The sequence below is a fragment of the Trifolium pratense genome, linkage group LG7 (assembly GCF_020283565.1).
Source record: "Trifolium pratense cultivar HEN17-A07 linkage group LG7, ARS_RC_1.1, whole genome shotgun sequence".
NCBI classification, from domain to species: domain Eukaryota; kingdom Viridiplantae; phylum Streptophyta; class Magnoliopsida; order Fabales; family Fabaceae; genus Trifolium; species Trifolium pratense.
The window spans coordinates 14,799,273-14,809,977 of NC_060065.1; the positions used below are offsets into that span (position 1 = coordinate 14,799,273).

Genomic DNA, 10,705 nt, shown 5'->3' on the forward strand with positions numbered 1-10,705 from the left:
GTCTCACGTATCACCACCACCACCTACTCATCTCTTCTAAACATCAACCTTTATTAACACCCACTACATGCAAAGGTATTTTATTACTCATGGAAGTAAGTTGAAGATAAGGTGAGCAATTTCAAACCCATCTCTCTCATTCTCTCCTTCGTGTACCCTCCATTGCAACCCATCCATTCAAACCTTTGGAAAATCAAATCTTGGGTCTGCATGTCTTCAATTCCTTCACTTCTACTCTCTTGGAACTAAGAATTGTGTGGTGTGTGACAGGGGCTGAAGCTTTTGCACAAGAATCAGAATTTGGAACTTGAAGTAAGGTTGAGGATTTAGGAGTTTCAAGAGAAAAATTGCTATTTCTTAACAGGTGGGTTCCTTTAGTTAGAGATTTTGGGAAATTATTATGATTTAAGAATTTGATTTACTTAGTAATTATGTATGTTTGTAGTTAAGTCTAGAAATTCATGAACTTTGGGTATTGATTTAGTTAATAATCATGTATGTTTGTGGTTAAGCCTATAAATTTATGAAATTGTATGCTGATAGCTATTTTCCCATTATCCAAATGCTTAGACTTATGCTAAAAAACATGTTTGATGATGGTTATGGACTCTGGTATAAATTGAGGATGAATAGGGGATCTTAAACTTTGGTTCGGAAACTTAATTTTCAGGTAAAAACTCATTTTTCTGCAGCATCAATAGATCAATGCACAAACCAATCGACTTACAGACCTTCTAATGCTGAAAATCTATTTTTTTTACTACTGTCGGTCGATTGATAAACTGTTTTTGATATAATCACTCGATTGATACTGCATATAAGTGAGAAAAATTACATTTTTAAGGTCCTAATGATCCCCAATTCATACTAGTATAATTCATGACTATTGCCCATGATTTTTAGCACTGTTTAACAATATGAAACAGGTTAAAGAAAGTTCAATGGGAAGAGGTATAGATAATACTTAGTTACTAACTACATAGTTTCCGGAACGGATGATACAGGTAGACAAATTCTTTAGAACAGTTGATCATGAGGTGGTTAATTCTAAACCACAACTTTATCTAGCCTTTGGCTATGAGACTAGCTTTGCTAGGAAGGATTCTCCATTACTAGTGAGAATCAGTTTACTTAAATTGTGAGATGAGGTGGTACTCTGATCTATATTTAATATCAGGGACTACAGTCCGGCCTTCGAGACTCGCTCACCTCGAAGTGTCCGTGAGTTATAAAATGAACCAAGTTAATTAATGTGTGTTACACTTTACTATAACTATGTTATGAATTGTGCATATGAATCTGTTTATAATTTATGATCAACTAATAGACAGGTTAAGCTCATCCACTAATACTTAGGTAGATGGAACCACTGAGACGAAGTGACTGTCTCACCCCCCACTTTTTGTTATAGGTAAACAGGTGGAGCAAGGCAAGGGTAAGCTAATTGGGAGTAGTGACTGATGCAGAAATGATATCTAGTTGATTATGAGTTATCATGTTTTGAACTATGGCTAATTCCTACATGTATTAGTACTAATTGACTAGTTATGCTTCAGATTTTGAGACTTTCAACATTATTTTAAGTCTTGTGCTATGTTGTTCAAGAACTTTATTGTAATTTTTAATGTAATTCCATGTACCGTTATGAGTATTTTGTATCGTATTCTAGTTATTCGATATGGGGTGTTATAATTGGTATCAGAGCAGGTCGATTCAGACTGTGCCATGGGACATTAAAAATTTCAATGTCAAGTAGTATGGTTTCTTCGAGTTCTAACATATATTCTATTGTTATACCATATTGAGCCTGATCAACTCAATTTTGTTATGACAGAGAGTAACATGTCTGGGAATCGGAGTGGACCTGAGAGTCTAAGGAGCAATGAGATAGAAGAGGAGGACGATATGTCAGACATCGATCCTAACGCAGATATGTGGGTTCAGATGTTGCACCAACAACAACTGATGCATCGACAATATCAGGCGCAACAGGCGCAGGCTGATAGACATCATAGGGAAATGATGCAGGCCCTTCTGCAGCAGAGAGGACAGCCACAACCAGAAGTAGCTCAACCACCCCCGGCTCAGCGGGGAAATCCTGCGTACCGGGAATTTTGTAGGATGAACCCTCCGACCTTCGAGGGTCAGTATGTACCAGCAGAAGCAAGTGAGTGGCTGTTTCGCATGGCAGAGATGTTGGAGGATGTGGATGGTACTCAAGCCGAAAAAGTTTCCTTTGCTACCCGCTTATTTCGGGGGGCAGCTCGTAATTGGTGGCATGGTACCAAGGAGTACATGATGACAAATGCTATAGAGATGAACTGGGAGAATTTTAGTAGGTTGTTCATGGGTCATTATGTGCCGGAGAGTTACTCATTTCAAATGGGGCGTGAGCTGGGAGAACTTAAGCAAGGCAGTTCCACCGTGGCAGAGTATACTCAGAGGTTCAATGAGCTGATTCGCTATTCCTCCGATGTTAACGGCGTTCTTTCGGAGAAGGGGAAGATGAACAAGTACCGTTATGGGTTGAGGGGAGACATTGCCCATGCGGTGTCTTTACAAAATATTGCTAATTTTGCAGACTTAATTCAGAAGGCGTATTCAGCCGAAGCGACGATCGACTTTGCTAACAAAGAGAAGCAGGCTGCGTACCAACAGAGAAAAGAATCGGGAAAGTTTAAGCAACATTTGAAGGCTAAGGGTTCTCCTAGCAAGGGAAAGCAGACTCACTCACCACAATCCCCTAGAACTTGCCCTAAGTGTGGTAATTATCACGGTGGTGAATGCATGAAAGGGAAGGGAATATGTTATTTTTGTAAGCAACCGGGGCACATGAAGAGTGACTGCCCTAAATGGAAAAGCGTGGGTGGTGCAGAAGGCACTACAATTAGCAAAGGAAGAGTCTACACCATGGAAGGAGAGAAAGCTAAAAGCGACAACAGTTTGATTGCGGGTATGTGCTTAATTGGTCAATCTAATGTGTTTGTATTGTTTGACTGCGGAGCTACCAACTCCTTTATTTCTGTTAACTGTGTGAAGCGTCTAAATTTAGAATCCTCCCCACTGATTCCTCCGATGTCAGTATCAGTTGCCACTGGCGGAAGAGTTATATCTAAGCGAGTATGTCAGAGTTGTCCCATCACTGTCACCGGAAAAACTTACTTCGTAGATCTCATATGCTTACCTATTAGTGATCTCGATGTCATTTTAGGCATGGATTGGCTTTCTGCCAATTCCGTGTATATTGGGTGCGCTGAGAAGAGCATTTATATGCCAACCGAGAACACCGCTGAAGGTGTAGCATTATCAACATTACTACAGAACACCCACCAGATGGTTCAATACCTGTTCGCTGAAAATAAGAATTTTTGTATCTTGTTCACTGTGACTCCAGAACCTGTCCTGAGTCCCAGCAATATTCCTATTGTGAATGAATTCTTAGATGTCTTTCCCGACGATATCACGAATCTCCCTCCAGAACGAGAAATTGAATTCTCGATTGACTTGCTTCCTGGAGCTCAGCCTATTTCCGTGGCACCTTATCGGATGTCACCTGTCGAACTTAGAGAGTTGAAGAATCAGTTGGAAGAGTTGCTTAGAAAGCATTTTATCAGACCTAGTGTGTCTCCATGGGGAGCACCAGTACTCCTGGTTAAGAAGAAAGATGGTACAATGCGGTTGTGTATAGACTATCGTCAACTCAACAAAGTTACCATCAAGAATAAGTACCCACTACCGAGAATTGACGACCTATTAGACCAACTCAGAGGCGCGACCGTATTTTCAAAGATTGATTTGCGATCCGGTTATCACCAGATCCGTATTAGATCCTCGGATGTTTCAAAGACTGCCTTCAGAACCCGATACGGTCACTATGAGTTTTTGGTGATGCCGTTCGGTGTTACTAATGCTCCAGCCATCTTTATGGACTATATGAACCGCATCTTCCAGCCATATCTAGACAAGTTTGTGGTTATCTTCATTGACGACATTCTGATTTATTCTAAGGATTCTCAAGAGCATGCAGAGCACTTAAGAATAGTCTTAGAAATCCTTCGTGAGAAGAAGTTGTATGCCAAGTTCAGCAAATGTGAGTTTTGGTTGTCGGAAGTCAAATTCTTAGGCCACGTAATATCTCAGGGTGGAGTATCAGTGGATCAATCGAAAGTGGAGGCAGTGTTGAATTGGGAGCGACCCAGAAGTGTCACCGAAGTTAGAAGTTTTTTGGGTTTAGCTGGTTACTACAGAAGATTCATCAAGAGTTTTTCCCAAATTGCATTACCCTTGACGCGGTTGACTAGAAAAGACACACCCTTCGTGTGGAACGAAGAGTGTGAGAGAAGTTTCAGACGGTTAAAGGAGATGTTAACTCAGGCACCAGTTTTAACCATTCCGGATCCAACCAAGAGCTATGTAGTGTTTTGTGATGCGTCAGCTAAAGGACTTGGATGTGTGCTTATGCAGGATGACCGGGTGGTGGCATATGCATCCAGGCAACTCAAGACGCATGAAGAGAACTACCCTACACATGACCTTGAATTAGCTGCCATAATTTTCCACTAGTACAGAAAACACTTTTTACATCTGGCCAAAAACCCATTTTACATCTGCAGCCTGTCAGATGTAGACGCACAAGATATAATAAGTTTACGCGTTTTACATCTGACTTAGCCAGATGTAAAATCAACACTTTTTACCTCTGTTCTCGTGCTTCAGTTGACCATTTTTTCAATTATTATTTTTTTAAATTAAATTGGACTTTTTACATCTGGCCAAGCTTTCCACCAGATGTGAAAACTTCACCTTTTTTTTTTTTTTAATTTTAAATCCTGATTTTTTTAAAATCTAACCCACAAGCCAGCAAGACTATATATATATATATATAACATAACTTGCATATATAAACATAATTTCACAACAAACATCCAAAATTAAAAATCAAGAACATGATACTACATTCGAATTAAGGCAAATAGTAATGTTAACAATGCTAATATGTACCATTCAACATCCAAAATTAATATCAAAACAATTCACCATACAATAACTTCACACATACCTAGATCCCTTCCTAAATCAAGATAGTTCACCACACTAAAATGCCAAAGCCTAATACTTATTAAATTCAAATCACATATGTACAATAGCACCATACTATACATCCCTTTCCTAAATTGCATCACTAATATTGTCATCAAAATCAAGACAGTTCGCAAGATCTAAGAGCTCCTATATAGCAACTTACCAAAACTTAAGCTAAACAATGTACAACGTCAAATAAGAGAGAAACCCGGCCTCGCTCCTAAATAGCTGCAGTCTCTTTTTTTTTGGGGGGGGGGGGGGGGAGCACAGTACCCTACTCAATGTGAAGCTGCAGACATAAGAGACAAATTAGTGAATGGGATCAGTGATATTTCTAACACCAAAAGAATAGAATAATCCTGGAGAGAAGGAAAAGAGCTTGAGTTTGCTTACCTATGATCAAGAATGGTTGGATAGGGGAAAGAACAACACACACAGGCAGAGCACGCTGCTGTCCTCGCTAGGCGATGATGCTTCTCGCTAGACGAGCTGTTCAGTAACAGAAACGCAGCTTTTGCTGCCACTCCACTTGTTCTTAAACAACCCTTAATTTTCTTCTACCTTAGATCCAGGTTTGAATTTGTCTTTCTCCTTCTTGAAAACATCCAGGTTTGAATTTGTCTTTCTCCTTCAACAAGGTTTAAAAATCCTGAAAACAACATCAATGAAAGTCCATATAAATTCATTTTGTAAAATAAAAACACAGTATCTTGTAGTTGCCTGAAACATCATTTAAGATTTACATAGTCCATATACTGTCTAGGAAGCAATCAAAGAGGAAAAATATAAGCAATGAGGAAGCTGTAGAAATTGATATTGGAATGGAATTCTCATATGAATTCAACAAAGAACATGCAAACAGAATTTCATGATAAACTCACCAAAAACAGAATTCAACAAATTGTGACTACTAAAAGTCTAAAACTAACTCTTTTGTAAAAAAAAACAAAGAGAGTCTAAAACTAACTAAAAAAATAGAAAAAAGCTGCAGAGCCTTAGTGTTATACATTAGTGAATATGAAAGCCAAAATTGCATCAAAACCTAGTCCTACAAGCTGAAATCAAAGAGACATAACAAAATCAAACTACTACCTGAAAAAAAGAGTCATGGTGGCTGATTATACCAGAGTAAACTTAGAAGACAAACCTTGTTGAAGAGATGCTTAGTCAATGACTGGATCATGTTATTTTTAACTATACTTCTCTATACTCTACAAATTCAATACTTCAATCAAATGAGTTAAAACACAAATGTAATCAAGTCAAAGTGAAATTTTAGTTCACTTTCAAAAGCATAAATTGTATTATTGGAATGTAAGGGATAATGATCAAGTATTATTGCAAAATAAATACATTCATATTGAATATTTATACATGCATAATAACTCCCTACATGTGACATCAAGAACATGGTAATAGCTAACATGTTAAATTAAGTTACCAATAAGACATGAAATTAATACAAAGTCACGAAACTGCCGAATCTGTCAAAATATTTTGATAGAATGTAGGTCATCTTACCTAAGCAGAATGCTTACTAGTACAATAACAAAATGAACCCGAGAGAAACTGCTCCAAATTTGAAGTTCTTTATGTAAACTCTTAGTCTCTTCTGTCAGTATCTCACAACATCTATTCAAATACGCACAATCCACTTCTGTTTGCTGCAACTGGTCCTACAAAATCACAGTCCAAGAAAATCAGGCTTTGTTGAACATATAAAAGCATAATTCAATGCGCACTGACACGAATCAAACTCACTGTACAGAGGAACGCAACAAAACAACTTCAGCTAGCTGAAAGCCAAATTAATGCATTGACAAGTAACAAGAACACAATGAAGTCCCAATATTGTACAAGCTTCAGATATATTTTTAGATATATTTAAAGGTAAGTCAGACACCAATTCAGTAACTTCTTCAAATCCTTAATGATCTCGTATTCATGAAGCATGTAAGTGACCTTGAAAAAATATACTATATCATTATCAAACATAGTTTCCACTTTCCAATAAATGTAATTACTACACACTACCAGTGGCTTTCACAAAACAGAACATATCTTAGAAAACAATATAATTTACACTCAAAGGATCCCAATGAATATGAAACTCATGAACAAGATCTCATTTTGATTTTCTTGCTCTTGTAATTTGACTGGAATCATTTTGATTTTCTTGTTCTTGTAATTTGTAAATCTTTAGTTCAACCTTAACTAACTTTAACATGTTTTGATAAACCTTTACTAACCTTAGTAGCTATTGTCCTAGCTATAGACCAACGCAAAATCGTAGTTTCATGTTTCTCAATGTCAAAGAAAGGTATCGAGCTGCTTTAGTTCAACAAAATCTAAAAGCTTCCACCTATATATGGTTAAAACAAAAGATCAAAATTAAAACACATGAAATTAAATTTGTGTACAATTGAGTGCAAAACTTCCCAATATTAAGTAAATATAACATACCAGATTTGTTCAAGAAGAATTGCATACTCAGGTAGCTTTCTTCGTGTGCGAAAACTCTTGTATGCTTTCTGCAATTTAAATACAGCCATGTGATTATGATTTTCCTCCTGAATAAAAACTGTAGATTCAAGGGATTGATCTTCCATGTTTTCCATACACACTATCAATAAGAGGATTATAGAGTAAAACAATTGAACAATAAGTTGAACACAAACTGAATCACTCAAATGACCTAATTTAATTATGAAAACCATAAAATTGAAGCTAATTTGAACACAATACCACTAAATTCAAAAACCCAACTAAAAAAATTATTCATAATCAAACAAAAAATTATTCATAATTCATAATATATCACTCCTCAATACCATTGAAATCAAAAACCAAACAAAGTAATTAACTCAAAAAAACCATGAGTAAATTAGGGTTTGACCTTTTCTCTGGGTTTAGGGCTAGAGAAGATGAAACGAGAGAGAAGACAGATATGAGTGCTTCAACCTTCAATTCATGTTTCACTGGGTTTTGGAATTTCCGATTCAGCCATCAATTCGTGTTTCAGTGAGACAGAGAGACGACAAAGATGAGCGAGTACGTGAGGTCGGTGAGAGAGATGACGCCGCCGAGTTCGAGTGAGATTAGTGAGAGAGAAGACGAGATCGATCGTGAGAGAGATAAGGCCGCTAGGGTTCGAGTGAGAAGTGAGAGAAATCGAGTGAGCAGTGCGTGAGAGAGATGAGTGAGATCATGATAGTACTGCGAGTTACACAATTCTCACCATAATTACAGGATTGCCACCGCATTCAGCTTTGCTTCTGGTTATATTATGACCAGATGTAAAAAGTTGTGTCTATGTATTTTTCACTTCTGTGGATATTGAAACCAGATGAAAACCCTACTCCATATAGCTTATTACATCTGGCATATGTTCCACAGATGTAAACTTCTTAAGTAATATGTCATATTTTTACTAGTGTTCGCACTGAAAATATGGAGACATCACTTGTATGGAGTTCATTTTGACCTATTCAGCGACCACAAGAGTTTGAAATATCTGTTTGATCAAAAGGAGTTAAATATGAGGCAGAGGCGCTGGATGGAGTACTTGAAAGATTTTGATTTTGAATTGAAATATCACCCTGGCAAAGCAAATGTAGTAGCGGATGCTCTGAGCAGGAAAGCTTTGCATGCATCAGAGTTGATGATGCACAAGTGTAGACTCATTGAGAGTTTCAGGAATTTGAATCTCAACGTGATGGACGTGGAAGGTGGATTGTTGATGAATAAATATGAAATGTCATGCGATTTGAGAAGCATGATCGTCCAAGCTCAGATATCTGACCCGGATTTGCAAAGAAGAATTGGTAAGCCCGAGTTCTCTGTATCAGCAGACGGAGCCATCCTTTATGAAGGTAGATTGTGTGTACCAAACGACACTGAATTGAAGCAGTTGATTTTAAGTGAGGCCCATAAAAGTGGATTCTCTATCCACCCCGGCTCCACCAAGATGTACCATGACTTGAAGAAAGACTATTGGTGGCCCGGCATGAAGACCGAAATAGCAGAATTTGTGGCACGTTGCATAGTGTGCCAACAGGTGAAAATTGAGCATCAGAAGCCAGCAGGGTTGTTGCAACCACTTGAGATTCCTCAGTGGAAGTGGGAGCAAATTACAATGGATTTTGTTAGTGGATTACCGCGCACAAAGAAGGGACATGATTCAATTTGGGTAATCGTGGATCGATTGACGAAGTCAGCGCATTTCATAGCAGTTAAGACAACTTATAAGGCCCCAAAGTATGCAGAGCTCTTTATTTCCAAGATTGTGAAGTTGCATGGTGTACCCCTGAGTATCGTGTCAGATAGAGATGCAAGGTTCACGTCAAGATTCTGGAAGGCATTTCAGGAAGCTATGGGCACTAGATTGAAAATGAGTACATCTCATCACCCTCAGACAGATGGACAGTCTGAGAGAACAATTCAAACTCTGGAAGACATGCTGAGAGCATGTGTGTTAGAAGATGGAGGCAGCTGGGGTAACTATCTGCACTTGATTGAGTTCGCATACAACAATAGCTACCATTCCAGCATCGGAATGGCTCCTTATGAAGCCCTGTATGGTAGGAAGTGCAGGACACCCTTGTGTTGGGCTGAAGTTGGTGAAAAAGGCATATTAGGACCAGACATGGTGCAAGAGACTACCTTGAAAATTAAATCAATTCAAGAAAAGATGAAAACGGCTCAGAGTCGCCAAAAGAGTTATGCAGATAAAGGACGACGGTCAGTGGAGTTTAAGGAAGGTGATCACGTATTTTTGAAAGTAACTCCTATGTTGAGATTAAGAGGTGTGTTTAAAACCAAGAAGCTGTGCCCGAGATATATTGGTCCGTTTCAAATCATTGAACGAGTCGGTGAGGTAGCATATAGACTAGCATTGCCTCCGGCAATGTCAGGACTACATGACGTTTTTCACGTGTCTCAACTCAGAAAGTTTGTCCCTGACCCGTTCACAACAGTAGACTTGGATACAGTGGACTTGAAATCAGACTTGACATTTCAACCGCAACCAGTTCATATTATAGGCCGCGATGTCAAGGCATTAAGAAGTAAAACCATTCCAATCGTGAAAGTGTTGTGGGAAGGATCCCCGGACGGAGAAGCTACTTGGGAACTCGAATCGGAGATGCGAAAACAATATCCCCACTTGTTTTCAGGTATGAATTTTCAATTTCGAGGACGAAATTATTTTAAGGGGGGTAGGATGTAACAACCCACTTTAAAATAGTTAAGAGTAATAGTAAGGAGAAGTTTATGAAAAGAAACTAGTGTTAAAATTATGCACACACATTAGTAACCAAGAGGTGGGACCCATATTTTACCCAAGGACTTAAACCCCACACAAAACACTCATCTTCATTATTACAAAATCAATGAAAAGGAAAGTTGAAACTCTTCCTCTCTTCTCTCACGTATCACCACCACCACCTACTCATCTCTTCTAAACATCAACCTTTATTAACACCCACTACATGCAAAGGTATTTTATTACTCATGGAAGTAAGTTGAAGATAAGGTGAGCAATTTCAAACCCATCTCTCTCATTCTCTCCTTCGTGTACCCTCCATTGCAACCCATCCATTCAAACCTTTGGAAAATCAAATCT

General features: G+C 38.3%; 1 protein-coding gene and 2 long non-coding RNA genes across 5 annotated transcripts; 1 reads left to right on the plus strand and 2 right to left on the minus strand.

Annotated features, from left to right (window-relative positions):
• Positions 1-1,842: 1,842 nt before the first annotated feature.
• On the plus strand, positions 1,843-3,406 carry LOC123895933. The gene is made up of 2 exons (XM_045946398.1): positions 1,843-3,336; positions 3,395-3,406. Exons 1-2 carry the CDS (start codon positions 1,843-1,845, stop codon positions 3,404-3,406), a joined length of 1,506 nt encoding a protein of 501 aa, XP_045802354.1.
• Positions 3,407-4,591: 1,185 nt separating this feature from the next.
• LOC123897366 lies at positions 4,592-6,516 on the minus strand. Of its 3 annotated transcripts, none has more exons than XR_006805000.1 (3): positions 5,476-6,516; positions 5,246-5,371; positions 4,592-4,614 (listed from the first exon to the last, which is right to left on the minus strand). It is a non-coding gene; the product is annotated as an uncharacterized LOC123897366 (long non-coding RNA). The 3 variants fall into 3 exon arrangements; XR_006804999.1 differs by lacking the exon at positions 4,592-4,614 and having other exon boundaries at positions 4,982-5,371; positions 5,476-6,137; positions 6,230-6,516; XR_006804998.1 differs by lacking the exon at positions 4,592-4,614 and having other exon boundaries at positions 4,982-5,371.
• Positions 6,517-6,585: 69 nt separating this feature from the next.
• Positions 6,586-8,438, minus strand: LOC123897367. Its single transcript, XR_006805002.1, has 4 exons — positions 7,979-8,438; positions 7,546-7,613; positions 7,332-7,444; positions 6,586-6,758 (listed from the first exon to the last, which is right to left on the minus strand). It is a non-coding gene; the product is annotated as an uncharacterized LOC123897367 (long non-coding RNA).
• Positions 8,439-10,705: the final 2,267 nt, after the last annotated feature.